This window comes from Linepithema humile, chromosome 4, assembly GCF_040581485.1.
Source record: "Linepithema humile isolate Giens D197 chromosome 4, Lhum_UNIL_v1.0, whole genome shotgun sequence".
Taxonomy (NCBI): Eukaryota; Metazoa; Arthropoda; class Insecta; order Hymenoptera; family Formicidae; genus Linepithema; species Linepithema humile.
In genome coordinates, this window is record NC_090131.1 from 9,029,227 (window position 1) to 9,049,182 (window position 19,956).

At 36.3% G+C, this 19,956-nt stretch overlaps 1 protein-coding gene and 1 long non-coding RNA gene across 10 annotated transcripts in view; both read left to right on the forward strand.

Annotated features, from left to right (window-relative positions):
* Alk (Anaplastic lymphoma kinase) overlaps positions 1-19,956 on the forward strand; it is a 233,657-nt gene that overhangs the window by 178,887 nt on the left and 34,814 nt on the right. For 8 of the 9 annotated variants that reach the window (XR_010889918.1, XR_010889915.1, XR_010889917.1 and 5 more), the window contains 2 exons: positions 14,155-14,277; positions 14,353-14,610. Coding sequence is in view for 5 of the 9 variants with exons in the window: in XM_067353965.1 (XP_067210066.1) it covers positions 14,155-14,277; positions 14,353-14,610 (381 nt within the window). In the remaining 4 variants the exon portion in view is untranslated. Of the gene's footprint in view, positions 1-14,154; positions 14,278-14,352; positions 14,611-17,135; positions 18,314-19,956 lie in introns of those variants that run through there. The other variant, XM_067353966.1, reaches the window with a different exon arrangement.
* LOC136999600 (uncharacterized) lies at positions 7,247-8,426 on the forward strand. Its single transcript, XR_010889925.1, has 2 exons — positions 7,247-7,873; positions 8,238-8,426. It is a non-coding gene; the product is annotated as an uncharacterized lncRNA (long non-coding RNA).

The following is a 19,956-nucleotide window of genomic DNA, read 5'->3' on the forward strand; positions in this document are numbered from 1 at the left end:
AACGCATTAGACGACCACGGCATCTTCTTCTGATAAATTTACTTCTATAACTGTGTCGCTTTCAATATTGTAAAAAGGAATCATTTGCGACGACATTGTCAAACACTACGAACATTCTAGTTTAAAAACACGCGCGAAAATGGAGAGTGTAAGATCACGACGACCTACGTTTGAACCACGGGTGTCGTGAGCCGACGCGGACGCATCAATGACGTCATCTATGACGTTTCAAGTGTGATTACAGCAATCGCGGTCGTTAGGTGGAACGAGTTTACGGGTGTTGCAAGCGCTGTGGGCGTTAAGTGGAACGCATCCCTAATTGAGCGCAATATCGGGCGACAAAATCCAAGCGGCGCAGGCACAACAATATTTTAACAATAATACAGCCCGACATTTTTAGACTTTTTGTCTGCTGTTTGAATATAATATATCATTGCCGATGTATTTTTTCACGTTGAACACGAATTCGGCCATAACATTGCTCTATCACTTCAGGTTTTTGAGAAAAGTGAGGTCAAAAGTGAAGTTTTTTGGCATCTTTATGATTTTTTCGCTGGTGAAGTAAATTTTATTTTTTACTTTCTTTCACGCTATTTTAAAGTGCCAACTTTTACCTTTAAACTCGATTTTTTTAACATTCCGTACGATTTTTTTTCGCCGAATTAACCTTTCCGCTGTCAGGTGAAGAAATGTGTTAACCTATCCGCTGTGTTTGTATAAGTAAGATACAGCTAACTTTTGCTCGTATAAAGTGCATTATACACAGAAGATTTAAAATGCCAGAATCTCATATGGGGAAATGAAATATAACCCACCCAGAAGGAAAAAAAACAGTATATACCAAAAATTATAGATGTACATTGATATGTAAAATCAATAACATTGATATGTAAAATCAATAATATTCGAAAGGAGCGTAAAGAGCCACACAGCAAGTTATTCGTGCGAAGGTTATCATATATTAGTTTTTACCATTATTACAATTACATTAAAATAAACGTTTGCTCCTGTTTCCTCCTTTATAATTGTATTGCTTCCTTTTTCTATACTAATTCCTTTATCCCCTCCACTTCACCTATTCCTTCCCCTCCATACTTCTTGTCCTTCCGTCCCCCCCCTCCTCACTTTTCCATCATTGCTTGAAATTGTCTTTACTCAATTTTGAACATTAAGATCTCAACCATCACATAGTATGGATCAAAGATTTCTCTTCTACCTCGCTCCTTCTGGGTGGATGAGCTCATATTCTTTAGATGCTTTACTACAAGTATATAAAAATTATTTCTATCTCCGGTCAGCGCACTGATTGTAACACGAATTCTTATTTGGTTTTTTTATTTTGATTACAGTCCTAACGTCGTTAGAATTTGAACTACACTTCTGTTAACTATGGATTGTAAAAAAATTTTTTTGCTTTGTATACTGTTTACTTAATTAATGCGTTGCGGTTTATTTGTTCTTGCAAAATAATACTGAAGAAAGCCCGATGACAGGCAGAAACGTTTATTTTAATGTAATTGTAATAATGGTAAAAACTAATATATGATAATCTTTGCACGAATAACCTGCTGTGGCTCTTTATGCTCCTTTCAAATATTATTGAGTATATACCAAATTTTATTGATATTCAAATATTTTTACAAATTTTGGTTCGCCATATTGGATCGGCTATTTTAAATTTTGAAAATCTTATTTCAGATTTGGATTCAGCGACCTCAAAACCCTTCATATTACAAAATCATCATCCAGTTCTGAAATTTCGTTTTTCAAGTACATTTTTGGTACGAAATGTTCATCTTCGTCTAACAGTGGAAAGGTTAACTCGGCGAGAAAAAATCGTACGGAGTTTCAAAAAAATCGAGTTTGAAGGTAAAAATTGGTGCTTTAAGATGGCGTAAACAAAAATAAAAAGTAAAATTTATTTTACCAGCAAAAAAATCATGAATATGCCAAAAAAACGTCAATTTTGACACTTTTAACCTCACTTTTCTCAAAAACCTGACGTGAAGCAATTTCGTGGCAGGATTCGTGTTTAGTGTGAAAAAATACATCGGAAATGGTATATTATATTCAAACAGCAAAAACCACGTTGGCCAGTGTAATCAATAAATGATACACTAAGTTTTCTCGCTTTTCACAATTTGTTTTAATCGTACGCGAAGATAGTTTTTGGTCGCCTTTGTCTCTGTGAGAGACTCACTCACACGCGTAACAAGAAGTCCTACATGTCATCATATACATGAACTCTTACACGTCAGTATGTACATATGCGCTCTGCTTCTAAAAAAAGGTAAAACTTCTCAGCGCTCGATCTAAATTAAGATTACCCTATTCAATAGTACTCATTAAACATATCGAAAGAAATATAAATAGGTGTCATGAGTCGATTCAGGTAGATATTAGAAACAGGATCTATTTTCTATTCTAAAAAATTTTTACAAAAATTCATTTTTATTAAATGCCAGTGAAAATTTAGTTTTAAAGTGGTTAACATGCACAAAAAAAATTGTAAAAGATCATCTGGATATTTTATTTACAAAAGCAGATAAGGGTAATATAACGATTGCGTTAAGGAAAAGTGAATATCTGTTGCGACGCTTTTTGCTGCCGTCCCTTAATAATTTTTCTTCGACTCAACCACAAAAGAGCGAGAACCGAGTCTTAGGCAACAAACGCGTCGCGGAAAGAGGAAAAGAGAATATTGGGTCGGATGTTTGGACACGAATCAAATATCATCGCCTTTAATCGAAATTCGCGAAACAATTCACCAGAATGAACGCCAAACGTCAATTCTGCTTTACGCGAAATTTTTTAACCACCAAACCAAATTTAACGAAACACTAAAAATACTAACTTCGGCAAACGACTTGGAAAATTCGATGTAACGGTAGAGAGGCAGGGCGGAGAGCTGGATACGGGCACGAAACGGGCAAGCGATGGGTCGTGGCGGGACACAAACACAATACAGATAAAAAAAAATAAATGGCAACAATAATAATAAAAAAAGTTAATAGATTTATTGCAAGAAAAAAATTATAAAAAAAAGAAATTGGGCTAAACAAAAAGAAATATTACAAAGATTCAAGCGGTTAAAAATATATAAAAAAAAAAAAGAAAATTAGAAATACGCGCACAGAAAATATGATTTCGAATGGGAATAATCGCGTACAAAATTAGGAAAATCAATAAGGACAACGCAAAAATATCGTCCTCGCGAAGACGCAATATATGGCAAAATGATTGCTGGTCTAGGTTGCGTTCCGTTTTGCGCATAGCACGCATCGTTCGCATCGCTAATGCTTAGCGCATTGGCTGCGTTTCGTTTCATTATGCGCATGATACATGCTTTGAAACGGAACGATATTGAACGCATTAGAAGCGGAAAATCAAAATGATTCCACAATAAATTGCGCTATCAATGTGACAATGTTTTTAATTAATGAAATGAGTGACAGTAATAGTAGTGAATCATCAATGACTCTTCCATTATGACTCTTTCTATTTTGACACTTTTTACAATATCGCTATTAATCGCCATATGCAATTACGCAATCGCATGGAACACATAAGCTGCTGCAACTCAAACTTGAGGTAGCTGATGCGTGTATTATGCGCTGCAGGTGGTGGGGATCTAGGGAATTCTAAGCGCTGTTCATGCGCGCATTGAGTGAAACGGAACGTTTTCTATGTAATTCGTGCGCATAATGTGCGAAACGAAACGCAACCCTAATCAACGCGAATAATAGTGGAACGCATGCTTCTAACCGACGGAAGAACCTACGGTCTTTCGTAAGCGCAATATGCACGGCAATATCGTATTTTCACAATTTGTCCGACCTATTGCGAGAATTACGCGCCAGTTTGTCGGTCAAACCCCGAGAAATTGCAATTAGTATCATTCTCGAAGTTCGGACACAATGTAACCAGATATTATTCCAAACTATAACAAATTGATTCCTAACGCGAGACAGACAACACAACATGCACATACGCGAAACTTCTCACACGCAATTTAAATCACAATTATAGTTCTAATACCACAACGAAATTTTAGGTTACATCTCACCGATTTTGTCGCCATTTGGATATGTTGTAGGGGAGGTTGTTCTGAACAATGAGTTCCCCGCAAAAATCAAGTGCGAGGACAATATTGGTTTAGGAGATATAACAAATTAAAGTTTCACAATTGTTACGTCCTGACTTAGAGAAAGTCAGAAGAGGATAGTAACAGTCACGTATCGCCGGTCAGATTTCAAGGATGTGACCCGAACTGTTTGTTTATATAAATCTGAAAAACGGGTCAACGACTGAAGATCGCTCTTACTCCGTTATTCAGTATCGCCATTCGAATTGTTTCCTTTTTGGTCTGAGATAAAGATCTCAATTATCAGGGACGGAAACCCTAAACCCAGCGCAAACCCTTAAGGGAAAGAACGTAGACGAGGTCTTTTTAATATAAAATTTAGTATAAAATTTAAATTATATTTAAAATCAAAGTATGACTTTTTAGTTGGATTAATACAAAAGTGACATGATTATAATTACATAGTTTAATGAATAGCCTTATCATATTTAGTGGAAATTTTCTACTGATAACAATTTTATATAATTTCATGTGGTCGATATTTGTCAATTATTCTTCGTGGAGAGAAAGAATTTACATGGAAGTGATATTTGGGAGGAAGTGGGGAAAGAGGGGAAGGTCGAGAAGAAGTAAAATATCTTATAGGAGAATTGCAGCGAGTGGGCATCAAATAAAAGTCTGGATTGAGGAGTTCGTCAGAGAGAAGATCTATTACTCGATCGACATGATTGGAGAAAGGTTCAATTGGGGGTGGAAGCCTAGGCACAGGAGAATCGCGTACAGGAATTATTTCTTCAAGGAATTCTATTGAAGGAGCCAGAGAAATAGAATGAAGTCTTGGAGTGGGGGACGGAGGAAACTGTACATGTTATTTATTGGTGAAATGTGTCGACAGCGTGTGTGTATGTGTGTTGAGTGCTAAAAATACACGGCGGTTAGATCTACTCGCTAGATAATTGACGTGGTATCTGAAGGAAGGTGATAACAGTGATATTATTTCCCAAATAGTAAGGAAATCCTGGAATCAACCCAGGCGACTACGGCGAGGTGTACAGCAGAATTAACATTAAACGGCACTATAAATAAAAGAAAGGAAAACTTAATTATCTGTGTCGAGAAGGAATCGGAACTCTAAAATGAATTTGAATGCATTCAAAAGTGAAGACTTATTAGTTGTAGATTTACACTGGACGAAACAGTCAAGTGGCAGTGGTGAGCTCTTCCGTAGTAGCGTGGAAAGGATTAGTTCAGTCAGAACGAGTTGTTGGAAGCAGTTCCAATTTTTGTAGAAATGATGATGATGACGATAATGATAACACTGTTTTGTGATATTAAAAACTCGTAGGTTGAATTTGAAAAAATGCTGAGCAACCGAAAGTGGTGCCAAGTAAAAAAGAAAATGAATAATAAACATTGAATAGTGAATAGTGTTTAGTGTGCTTGCGGAAAGAGCCAACGAGGTTTTTATAATTACGCCCTCTCTTCCACATCCCTACTTAATAATTTCGTTGGTCTAATGGAAAAGTTAATTGATCTTTTTGATCTCGGTGAGGTGTAGAATGCTAACATTTAGAAGAATCTATCCATTCTATTGGTAGTACGTGAGTCTGATAGGGTGGTTTTTTAGTCTTTACGCAGTGTAATTTGATTGAGAAATTGATGATTGCCCACGCATTCGCAGTGCGAAATATTCGATCTGACAAACACTCGACCGGTGTCGACTTTTCTGTCATTATTGATGCTTGTGCGAAAAATTCTTTTAGCGGAGTTTATGATTTGCTTGGTCTTAGAGTTTAGAGCTGCAGTTTAAGTTGCGGTGATTTAACATTCAATTTATGATGTCAGTTCTGTCAAAAGTTTAGATTCAAATATCGTTCCTGTAAGTTAAATGATAATTTTTGATTTGTTTATCAGAGGCAATCTGAGAGAAACTTCGTTAAGCTATATCGACATTATTCAAACAATTTACAATTTATTACTTCTCGTGTTTGCCAGATACGGTTTCTAATGAAATATAAACTCGCAAGAAAGAAAAGAATCGTGGAGTCCTATCAAGATGTAACATATACAAACACGACGTATATACTTTACTGTTCGTAATATCAGTTTATAACACCAGAAGAGCATTAAAATTGCGAAACTTTAATTTGTTATATCTCCTAAACCAATGCAATATTTTCACTGCATTCTTTACACACAACAAACAAAGCAATAATATTAAGAACAATTAAAAAATCTATTATTTCATAACCAATTTCAGGATTAACTGTGGAAGAAAAAGAACTATCTTTTAGTTTTTTGTACGAAGTAGAAGCTTCTTCATCTTTTATAGTAAATTGATTGCCTTGAAATTGTCGTTTTTTCGGTTTTTCAGAAAAATCAGAAATGTAATGAAACTACAAATAATATTTCTCTCAATATTTGCGACGCTCTTCTCAGTTGGAACGCTCAATCGGAACCGGCAGATGTTAAAACGTTTACTTGGTAACGATACAATTTCAGTGTGTTAGTGTTTGTATATGTAACAATAGAAAACCTGTTTGTACAAGCAGTTGTTCATATATTATACGGTAGAAAAGGTTAGCCGGCAGTTCCTTTTGTACTAGCTCCTTTCGACGGTCGACGCTCGGCTACTTGTAGGTGGACGAAATCAAATTCGTGCGCCGCTCGACCTTTTCGGCTGCCAAATCGGTAATTTTGCGAATTTCGACATCTACCAAGTGGCATTTTATTCAGGAAGGATAGCACTTTCAAAAAATGCAATAAAAAATCGATTTTTTAACTTCCTAGTCCTCTTAATACAAAAGATTGATATTAGAGATGGTACATATCAAAAGATAGAATCACGGTCTTAACAAACAAAGTGATACTGATCTCCTCTCAGATTACTGTGTACCAAATTTTAATTTGTTACTATCATTATAATTCTTATTTCCTTTAGTTTTTTACTTGTTTGTTATTTTCTCTTCTTCCCTCTCTTTCATCTTGTTCCTTTCTCGCTTCTTTTTTTCTCATCATTACATTTTTCTAAAAATGTCTCTTACAGTTGTCCGCTGTCTGTCAAATTATTAACATTTTATACTAATATCTTATACAGTGAACTCATAGTCTTACAGATATGCTTGGTTAATTTCCAATTCATTAGCATTCAATTTAAGATAATAATAATTATTGTATTGTTTTTCTTTTGTAATTTTAGTTTTGACCTCAATCGTTATTATAGTATTTTGGACCATTTTTAATTTGATAAAACATACTGAAGATGGTCAAATCTTGATCGAAATATTTGTTTGATGTATTAATAAAAGATTGTTAAAGCAAATACATTTGGCATTGGTTCAATATCCTCATTATTCTATTTGTAATTGATTTATTAATACGAGCCTATATATTTTTCATGTAATAAAAACAAAAAGATTATTAACTAGAAGCACAAAAATGGTAATTTAAATAAAGCTCGACGCAAAGATCGTGTTAAGGGGGAACACCACGGTGACGGTTTCAAAAAATCGATTTTTTTTTTTTTTGCATTTTTGTGATGTTTGGAGTCTTAAAAATATGTCCCTATAATATTATGGTGAAATTCGTAACGAAACTATAGTAAATATGTCACAGAGTAGAATTTGATCAGATGCCGCTAGTAGAACCGGCCGCGCGCTACCTGAAAAGATTCGGCAGTCCCCTTGATCTGTCTGTAGGGAGTTTTACCGGTATTCTTTTGTTGTCTACGTGCTTGAGTTCTATTGCTTCAGAAGGCACTTCATATGCACCCGGATTGGACGCACTTTGGTTCGTTACAAAATTTTATCGTTTTATATGAACCAATTAGTTGTAAAACTTTAAACGCGTTTTTCTCGAAACCACGTTTTCGTAACTGGGCGCTCTCATATCTCGGCCAATTTTTATCCGAATTACTTGAAATTTGGACAGAATGTTCACAACAAAATTGTCTTCAGTTGCACGTACGGATTTTTCAATCGGATTATTAGTTTTTGAAAAACAATTAAAGAAGTAACGAATTTTTGTTGAAAAATCGAAAACTTTTTTTTTAAACAGTGCCATTTTGTCAAAAATTATTTTATCAAAAAATCCGTACGTGCAACTAAAACTACATTCATATACTTTAAATCACAATTTAAAAAATTTATTTTAGAGCTCCCGTTCAGATGCAGCACGAGCGCCCGTGCACCCATGTTTTTTCAGACGAGGTGCACATCAATCACCATAGTTATTATAAATATGAATATTATTTTATGAAATTTTTTTGTAACATAATATAAGTATGTACTTTTAACATATATAGTTTATAAATTAAACAAACTATTAGATAATGAAAAAAAAATTCACGAAAATAGCCTTTTTTTTCGGCCGTCACCCTGGTGTTCCCCCTTAAATGATTGAAAATCACAGCAAATAAGCAATACAAAAATTAACGCAAATACAGGGTGATTATTAGTTGAAAGTAAATGGTTATATTTTCCCTCCTCAATTTCGACAGTCATTTAACTGATTAGGTTCCAGTTGAAACCGTGTGAGCTTCGGCGGACGCGGAGTAGCTCGCCGGAATCCAGGTTCGGTCGGTTGGGGGTATGTCAAATAAAATAAATGCTCGTTTATAACAAAAGTAAAGAAACAACATTTATTAAGTAAGATGTTGAAATGACTTGCTTCAAATGATCTGCTTCAATGCTTGTGTGTACATGCGAAGCGGGTGCGAAGCGAATTCGAAAGAACATATAAGTAGCGTGAGATAAATAGAAAGGATCGGTGCGATCGGTATGATAACAACAGTGAAATAATTAGTTAAGCAAACGGCGAAATGATTCGTTAAAACGGCGGGAAATAATCGTACAAGTATCGGTGAGATTGGTATAAGCAACGGTGAAGCAATTATTTAGACGGACGGCGAAATAATTATCAAAGCGGCGTAAAATAAATCTGGAGTATCAGCAACGGTGTAACAGTTATTTAAACGGACGGCGAAATACTTATTAACGCGGCGTGAAATAAATCTGGAGTATCGGCAACAGTGAAACAATTCTGTAAAGCAAACGGCGAAATAATTCGTTAAAGCGGCGGTGAATTAATCATTAGAGTTTGACGTGAGGCGTCTTGGTGCGATCAGAGAGAGCGCAAGCGCGGGCGATCGTGTCGCAACGGTCGGTACAACGCAACACTCGTCGGTGAGTGCGTTCGTGACGGTATCGCGAGTCCGTTCGATCGTAGATCGTGACGGGTCGCTTGACGGCGCGGATTGGTCGACACAATTTGCCCGCTGGATTCTGCGGATGAATCCCTGGTGCGCGGCAACGCGAAATTAGGACCATGACGTCGAGTACGCTCGACGGGAATACGAGAACGCTCGTACTAGAGGCTTGAGGCCGAAACTGATCGGCGGACGTACGAGAACACTCGTACGAAGGCGGATTCAGAGCGGCGACTCGACTAAGTATGAGGGAATGCCCTGCATACGAAGATCGATGCCTGGAGGAGCCGAGTACGCTCGACGGGTATACGAGAACGCTCGTATCGGAGATAGAAACGGTATCGAGAACGCTCGTGTACCTGGAATGAAGGCATAGAATCCGAGTACTCTCGGTCGGACTACGAGAACGCTCGCAGCAGGATTGTTCGCTGCTGAGGCAACGAACCGGGTCTGGTGAGAAGACGTTCAGCCGGGCCTCTTTTATACCCGGCTGGCAGCCGAATGGTTTCGAATCGGCAAGCATCGGCGGTTTCGGCGGCGAGCCCCCCACAAAACGGAATTTCGGAACGGTCGGGTGTGGGGGATTTTCGGCGGTTGACCGCCGTTGTTACGATAAGAAATTTATCGGCGCTCGATGCGCCCTTGGTTGGCTACGGACGATGGACGGTCCGTAGCCGTAACGATGCAGCTTGCGGGCTGCACCGTTACACAGTACTTGTGACCTATCAATTTTATTTGAGCCGTTATACAAGCCGGTTTATGAGTGTTAAAATAAACGCGTTAAACATTGAAGAAAAAGTGTTTCTTATCGATTGCTTCTATAGTAGAGGCAAAAACTATATTGAAACGTATCGTGGATTCCGTAGTAAATATAGATCTAAAAAAATTTCTAGCGAATATTTACTCAGAAGGTATGCTTCTTCCTTGGAATTGCACCATAACCTAATCTCATCTACACATTATGCTGATGATCTGAGATTTTACTCATTATTTGATATTTTTTCGTAGAATTATTAATAATTTTAGTATGTATGGCACTTTGAATGATCGTAGACATACGAAAAAAAAATCAGAATGTGTCGATTGCCGTTCCTCTTCATCCCCAAAAAGTTTCCGCGTGGACTGCGATTTCTGTAAAAGGAGTTTATCTGCAATTCTGTGAAGGATTCTGTGAAGGATTCTGTGAAGGAACCGTTATCAGTGAAAGTTATAAAGAGTTGTTAAAGACAAAATTTTTTCCTCATGCAAAGAAATGAGGATTAGTAAAAAAATTTCATTTTATGCAAAATGGCGCGATTCCACAACGTACTCGCGATGTTCGAATTGATACATAAAGTGTATGACAACAGGGTGATTGGGTTAGGATATTCGAAATTTATTCAAGGAGGTCTGGAATGGTCTCCTTATTCACCCGATTTAAACCCGTGCTATTTTTTCCTCTAAAGATACCTCAAAGACAAATGTTATGCTGTACAGTCTCAAAACACCGAAGAGCTGATAGCATTCGAAAATGCACTCGCAGCATTTCTACAGTCATGTTGGATAATGTTTTTCAAAGTTTTTAAAAACGGTTGCAATTCTGTGCAGATTCCGATGAATAACATTTTAAAAACATATACCATCAGTCACGCGAGCAAGCAAATTTTTGCCCCTTTTTTAATAATGTGTATTTGAATTATTAAAATATTATATATTTGTTTCATACTTACGGTAATAAAATTTGACAAGTTTCCGCTACAAAATGGCGTTTTATTTATTATTTCGTTCGGTCTACTTTTTATGAAATAATAACTATTTACTTTTAACTAAATCCTAATGGTCACCCTGTATAACATACGTGACGAGGCACAATACACGAGAAAGTAACAATTATAGCGCAAGAAGCACGGATGAGTACGATAGGGTATGCGTTTCGGAATGAGTCAAATCTCTGTTATTAATTATAAACGCAATATACGCGATGATTATGTGACATTCATAGACTTGCATGATCTCAAGCAATGCAACGTACATTTTTTCGCCGAATTCCCGCTATTATGATCACACTTTTGAAATTCAAACGCTACATATTAAATCCAAAATGCTACATCCAAGCGCTAAGTTTATCACGTGCAATCCGAACGCTAAACGCAATAGTTAGATATTTCCAAGATTAACGCGAGCGAGACGCATAGCATAACACAACAGACTAACAAAATCTCATGCGCGTGACAATACACGGTTAATAACGCAAATGCCGACTGCAAATAACTCATTCAAACTCTTGCATAGGATTATCAGACGGTATTCAAAAGGAAAATACATTCTCCTTTTTCATTGTAAAAAATTGTCCTCCATCTATTTCAAAATTTGTTCTTTTTCTAGGAGATGTCTATTAAAATTAACGTTGCAACTATTTGGTTTTTTTAGGAAGTTTATAAACTGATAATCAGCAAAAGCGCGAAATAAAATCCCTTTATTCAAAATTACTAAAAATCTGTCTATACTCCGCCCAGCGAGAGAATATACCTGGTTCGGACGAAAACTAGTCTGTTTTGCGCAGGTTTCCCCTCACGAAACGCTTAGAAACCTTCCCCCCCCCCACTCCACATAACTGTACTGCTCGTGCAGCTTGTCAATGCCAACGCTCTCCTTACTTTGGCTGCTATGCTTCTCCTATGCGCAGACCGAGGTATATTCTCTCGCTGGACAGAGTATTGCCTATCTATTTCTTTATTCTAAATGAAAATGATTTCGATGCTTAGCCCGCTACAAAACTCGACCGACAGTCGCGCGCTTGTCATTTGGGCCCCGCGGGATCACGCTCAAAATGTGCTAGGCACTTATTGTCAGTGTTAATGCTTGCAGACTAATTTCTAGTAACGTTTTATTAAATACCAATTGCGAGTTTGAAAGACGATTGCACCACTACTTTGAGGTAGAAGGAAATGTTTTCAAACATTTGAGAAATTAAAAATTTATCTATGCACATCACATACCTTCCCCCGCCCCCCCCCCCTTCACACACACACAAAGTGTAAATCTGATGGAATAACTCCCGCGTGATACATCTTGAGTACTGCTAATGCCGGAGGTAGTGTTTCAAAAACGCCTCAACATCGGCTACAAAAATATGCCATGAAAAGTATAGGTTCCCGTTTAAAGAAACCAAAGTAATCTTGACGTGATCTTATCGCCTTCTTCTAAGATTTGTTGTGGGTCCAGAGAACCACAACCAATTATTAATTAATAAAATATTATAAGAATATCTATTACACTATATCAGATAAGAACGCTGACGATTCAGTGCATTTCCGGCTCGTACGAGACACTGGAGAATCGTGCAGCGTAAATCGAAACCTAATTCGTTCCTAACGCGAGAATGCTGACAAATTATCAAGAATCCGTCAGCAAGTTCGATCGAAAGACCTTCAAAACTGCAATCAATTGCAGTTTCGCGATTATAAAATCGCCCGCCGTCGCGAGACCACGACGGCGGGTCGAAAATTAACAACCAAACGGGACGGACGTATGTCCATCGGGACACGTATCAAGAAGATCGCGAATCGTAACTAACAAATAAGAGTAACTTGAGACTCCGTGAAAACTAAGCTAAGATAAAGATTCCTGAAACGGAACTTAGTACATTGTAAAAAAGAGGAAACTTGTAAAATCAAGAAACCACGAAATATATGGAAACTCGTTTTATTTATTACGAGATATACAATTTCCGGATTCCCGGTCTACTCTAACATTCTCGGCAGATCCCGAACCCGTGCCCTCAAAAGGGGCACAACAGATTAAACAAACAGTAATTTTTTATGGCCCCCTCAGGACCAAATAAATTTTATCTGAAATACTTTCCACGAAAATACGTCAGTTACAAAATATTCGAGATGGGTAATTAAAATGGGACACTTTTGTGAATAAAAGGTGATTAAAAACAACTTGATGTCTTTGAAATGTCATATTTTTCAATGATTTCTAAGATAATTTTTCTTTTAGAAAAGTTTTATCCGAAGCTTAGTTTTTGAGTTATAATTGAAAATAGTTTGCTACTCACACACGAGTCTTGTACAGCAGACAGGCAGGGATACGCAACGCATCATGAAACTGTCAAATGTTTTGTTAGTCTTATAATGTATTGCATCGTCCCTACTTGCCCGTTGTACCGAAGTCATGTAAGTGGCGACCTATTTTCAATTATAACTCAAAAACTAAGCTTCGGACAAAATTTTGCAAAAGGAAAGATCGTTTTAGAAATTGCTCGAGAATATGACACTTCAAGGACATCAGGTTGTTTTGAATCACCTTGTATAATATATACAAGATGTCTCATAGTAACCGCACCACATGACACATTCCTGAGATCATTTTAAGATAAAAATCCTAATATCAAAATGTCGAGGTTACAATAGTTTTTAAATGAGAAGCATTCAGAGTTGACCAATCAGTTTGCTTCAAATTTGCGCGCTGAGGCACGGTATTAATGTAACACAGTAATGAGGATATCTTCAGATATCAATCCGTTTTTTTACAACTGTGCCTTTGGAGCAACTTGAATGTGATAAATTTTAAATGCTTTTAATTTAAAAACTATTTAGCCTAGACATTTTGGCATTAGGATTTTCATTTCAAAATAATCTCAAGAATGTGCCATTATCGTATGGTGCAATTAATGTGGGACACACTAATTATACACACTGTATATATAATGTTTTATTTACATCAAAATGATTTATATTTTTATACTACATCCTCTAAAATTTTCATCTTTTTGAGGCATTCAATAACAATTTCATATAATTTGTCTAAAAAATTGGGAAACTGAATGAATTAATTATACAATAAATTCTTCAAAAAAACTGATATTTTTCTTGCAAAGGACCCTGATGTGATAAATCATCCGATGCCTATGGCGAGTGCATTGCCAAACCTGGAAACTGAAATAATAGTCAGGAGACCAGATTCGGATGAAGAATGCATTAACATACAATCTGATGTCGATGTAATTATCACATAACATATACATATTTTGTCTTGTCTGATACATGTGTAGAAAGACTTTATATTACTCCAACAGGATGGATCCAGTTACCTGCAGCCCAAGATCATCGATCCCCAACTGGTAGCACAACATGTGAATCAAGCTATGAATGGTATCGCTTATAATCCAGAGAATGAAAGATTCAACAAAGATCAAAAACTGCACAGCAAAAATTTTGCAAAATCAACGGAGCAAATAACGTGCGGCTCTAGCACAGACATCTTTAAGCAAATCTACAGCAACGACAACAATCATGATTGTGATTGCAACGACGACTTGATCGCAGATTGTGAGGTATATATTTGTAAAACTTACAGTATTTTCTGTCTGCAATCATTTTAATTTTACTAACAAGGGGAGGACGCGGACTTCGGGTCACCAATTTCAAAGAAATTTTTATATGGTATAGTACTTTATCAGAAGAATACTTGAGTAAAAGGATAGGGCGCAACGCTTAACCGTTTTCGAGAAAAATTGATTTGAAGTTTATGGTGTCCCTTATATTCCGGTCCTGTTGGATCGGTTGTCGAGATGGCGGCGTAGCTCGGGCACTTAGGCCCTGGACTATCACGCTGTCGACCTGGGTTCGATCTCTGCCTATTATACTTTTTTTTTCATTTATTTTATTTATTCTAGCGAATATTTATTCATTATATTATTATAATTAAATAAAATTATTTTAATTAACAATTTTGTTTTTTTTTAATTTGCACTTTCACTACTATTATATAAAAAATAAAGTAAAAAAAACGTTTACGATTTAAATAATATTATAATTATTATTTAATACCAGAAATATTTTATTAATCATAATTTAATTTGGTGTGTAGAAATATACGTTACAGAAGGGAAGTAGTCTGAAGGAGAGCTAAAAACTGTTAGCAGTTACCTGATGTGAAAACATTAGGTATACAAATATTATGGTTGGAGCAATAAGTAACTCAACGAAGTTGAGTGAAAAATTACATACCAAATTAAATTATAATTAATAAAATATTTCTGGTATTAAATAATAATTATAATATTATTTAAATCGTAGACGTTTTTTTTACTTTATTTTTTATATGATAGAAGTAGTGAAAATGCAAATTAAAAAAAAAACAAAATTGTTAATTAAAATTAATTTATTTCATTATAATAATATAATGAATAAATATTCGCTAGAATAAATAAAATAAATGAAAAAAAAGTATAATAGGCAGGGATCGAACCTAGGTTGACAGCGTGATAGCTCAGAGCCTAAGTGCCCGAGCTACGCCGCCATCTCGACAATTGATCCAACAGGACCGGAATATAAGGGACGTCATGAACTTCAAATAGATTTTTCTCGAAAACGGCTGAGCGTTGCGCCCTATCCTTTTACTAAAGTACTCTTCTGATAGAGTACTATACTATATAAAAATTTCTTTGAAATCGGTGACCCGAAGTCCGCGTCCTCCCCTTGTAAGACATATGTACATGCGCGCGTTACACGCGCACCTTTTTTTCTTTTCTTTCCTTCCTTTTCTTTCAACACTTTAAACTTGTCAAACAGCTATTAAAATAAAGTTGTCAAAGTACAAACTGTCAAACGCAATCATCTCTATGACAACCGATCGATAATAAACAAAATCGTCTACGCGAACTTGGCGATAGATAAATCGATCGATAACCGTCACGATGACAACGAAAAGAGGCTCAAAAAGTAAATAACATGTTTCTTTTAAGGTAGGATATAGACTATAGAACATTTGCCGTAATCCAACAGCGTTTCGAACAGAATACTGTTTGGTTTAGTGTTCTATTCGATTCGGTCTTCCTTCCGACAACTATTTCTGGCCTCGAACAGAATTCTGAGTTGTAACAAGTTTTTATAACAAAACCGGTGAACCATTGAAAGAGAGCACTATTATATGTGCCCAGTGGCGCACCCAGGATATTTTTTCGCGGGGGTGGGGGGTTAAAATTCACACACACACAAAATGAAACAGTATGACCAAAAGTCAGGATAATTTTATATTGCACACTAAAAAATATAAAAATGTTACATAACTTGTGACGTTTGTTCCCGCTGAAGTTCATCCTTATTTATTTTGTTTTATTTTTTTGAGAATCTAAAATATTAAATAATTCGATTGAAAATATGAGTACAATAACAGAAAGAAGTTCCAGATTTTTGAATTTTGGCCAAAAATCCAAAAATGTTTGACTTAAAAATGTATATTATTTAGTTTTTGAAGTAACTGATTACGAATCCATTATCAAAATAAAAATAAAAAACGGCAGATCTAATATGTGAAAAAATAATTTACCAACAAATGTTCAATTTAAAAAATTTGAAATTAAAGTTGTTTAGTTTTTTTTTTTTTTTCAAAACAAAATTAATTTTTAATATTTTTTTAAACAAGATCTTTTTCGTAATGGAAAAATTGCGTGAAGCTTACGCAAGATTTTTTGTATGACCGTTTTCGGAAGCATTAATTTTGTCTCTTTATACTACTCCGTGCGTATAATCTGATTCACATCTAAGCTAACTTACCTTTATCTTTATTGGGCTTTTCTTCGAAATCAGTTTTTTCTTTTTTAGAGAAAAAGTTAAGCAGAAGCCGCTGACGTTTGGCAGACTGAGACATTTTTCAAAAACTTTCAAAAGCACACACAACTAAAACACATACTCCTTTTCCTTTATGAATATTGACATTATTTATGAGTATTGCATTTAAAAAAAATGACACACGTGTTACGTCCTCACTTGGAGAAGTCAGAGGAGGATCGTAACAGCCGCGTATCACCGGTCAGATTTCAAGTCTGACCCAGTGACCCGAACGGTTTGTTTATAGAAATCTGAAAAACGGGTCAACGACTGAAGGTCGCTCTTACTCCGCTATTCAGTATTGCCGTTCGGATGATTCCCTTTTTGGTCTGAGATAGTAATTTCAATTACTAGTGACAGAACCAGTGCAAACCCTTAAGGGAGGAACGAAAATGAGACGTTGGTGATAATTAAAACAAAAGTTTTAGAAAGTAAATTATATTTAATTTAAAAAAGCATAATTTTTGAGTTTGTTAATACATAAGACAATAAGATTATAATTACGTTGTTTAACCAAATGTATCATACTAATTGATCTTTTAAACCTATAAAAATGAAGTCTAAATTAATACAAATTGCTGGATATATATTATACATAGATATTTATAACATAAAAATATGACTTATAACTAATGTTAGTTAATAACAATTTGGTAACTAATGTTACAATTACATGTGTGAGTGATATGTGTGTTGGTTACTCTTCGGGAGGCAAACGGTTGTTAATATGGGGAATATATAAAAATAATGTTGGCAATAGCCTGGGAGAATGAGAGACGGGGGAATGTCGGCGGGTCGGAGAGTCATAAAAATCGAGATCGGAAAATTCATTTTGGCGAAGGTTTATTATGTCACGGATGGATTTAGGTATAGAGGCGCTTGGAGAAAACATATTGCTGTAATCTGGTTCGATTTCGGGAACATCAAAAATTGGTTGAGGAAAGATTAATGGAGGAGAAGTAGGTATTATGAGTAGTTCCGGTGGGAAAGGGGATCTTGGTGTGTCGATATCAATTGGATTTGTGTGTGCGTGTGCGTGTGTGTGTGTGTGTGTGTGTGTGTGTGAAACGACGAGTGGGGCGACGGAGGCGGTTGATCCTAAATCTTAGATATGACGACGCGAATGATGTTGATCCAAAGAAAACCAATAAGTTTGTTATAATGTAGAAGGAGCAAGAAAAGTCAAAACGCTTGTTGTTAGTGCGAACTATTTGTATTAAAGTATAGAAACATATGTTTCGGCCTAATATCAGATCATCTTTAGTGTCAAGTAAATAAACCACAAAAAGTAACGGTCGCTAATAAATTACATCTTCAGTGTCAATAAAATAAAAATGATAATGTTGGCTAATAAATTACAATAAAAAATAATGATGTTTGCTAATAAATTACAATAAGTAAATGTATTAAAATCAATAAGTTTGTTAAGTTTTGGATTACTCGAGATCGAGTCGGGCGTAAACGGCGAGCGGGTTGAGAAGTTGAACTCAAGTTGTAGTTCACTAAAATGAAAGGAGAAAAAAACTGAATCCCATTGTGTAAATTGAGTAGGGGGTGTATATAAAAAAATGTCAGATAGAGAAACTTACTGATTACAGATTCTCGTAGGGTCTCGGAAGTCAACGGTAATTGCTCTAGGCGGGGCTTCTGGCTCTAGAAAGCGAAAGCAGCGGTTTTTTCAGGCAGCTGTTACAGGTGGTAGTTGCACAAATAAATTGCACAATCTTGTCACAGAACGCATGGTGGAAAGAAACAAGGTGAGTTATTGCGCATAATGGCGGCAAAGAGTTGGGGGACTTGCTTGTCAACCAATCACAGGGGACCCATTTTATGCGCGCAAAATTCAAACGTTCACAGCTGATTAAAAAATCAAAACAGTATTGTAAATAAATAAATACTGCGACTATTACAATTTTTAATGCAACAGGTCGGCATACTGTCTACAAAGATAAAGTCACATAATATTACATATTACACCAAACTCTAAACAAATCTTCATATTATATATTCATTTATTACTTACACGACGGTCACATCGGTCTTTTCCAAATTTAAGAAAACTCTCTGCACGAACACTATATATTTTTTTAAGAGGAACACTGTATACACTTTATATACGTTAATAAAGCATGTCATCAGCCATCAGCCATACTGAATTTTCATGAAATGGGCCCCCTATGATTGGCTGTCCGCTCCCCACTACCTTTAGACTACTGCGCAACCACGAGACTAACTCACCTTGTTTCTTTCCACCATGACAGAACGTTCCACGGGATATTAACACTTTGTGTTTTTAATAATAGTTTCGACTTTAATAAGACTGAGTAAGACAAGACTGAGTATTAACCCCGCACACACTGAGTTCTAATGATACTAGGCCTTCGGAAAGAGCTGACATGGGTTTTTATATATGTTACCCCTCTTTTCTATGTTCCTGATTAATAATTTTGGACGTTAGTCTAAAGGAAAAGCTTATTGGTCCTTTTGATCTCGGTGCGGTGCAAAATGCAAACATTTAGAAAAGTCTATGTATTCTATTGGTGATTCATGAGTTTAATAGGGTGGTCTTAGTTTTACAGTGTAATTTGGTTGACAAATTTATGACCACCCGCGCGTTCGAAAATATTTAGACAATATGGCGTATTGCTACTTAGCGTTTGTGTTTGAACTGGTGAGAAGAGATAGAGTCAATTTAATAGAAATATATTTATTTCCTTGTCAGAGAGTGTATGTACAATTGTGTTTGGAGCTTAAGTGCGCCAGTGGCGCGCTCACGGCAAGGTGTAAAGCCGCGAGTTTAGAACAAAAATTGACGGGCGCGGTAAGGTATTACCGGCCGCATCTTAGTGTAGAGAACCGGTCCTAAAAAGGACGGCTCTATGGAAGAGGCACGCTGCAACCCTTTTCCCGGTGTCGGAGGTACTCCGTTCGGAAAGTGATCCTCAGTGGCAACTGTTCTCCGAGCAAGCCCTAGGCGACGAGGTTTGAATCGCAAAGGAGCGGGTTTCCGGTGTGCCTTGCGTTGCGACCGTCTTGGCTCTCGATGTTGCAGATCGTTCTGTGAACCA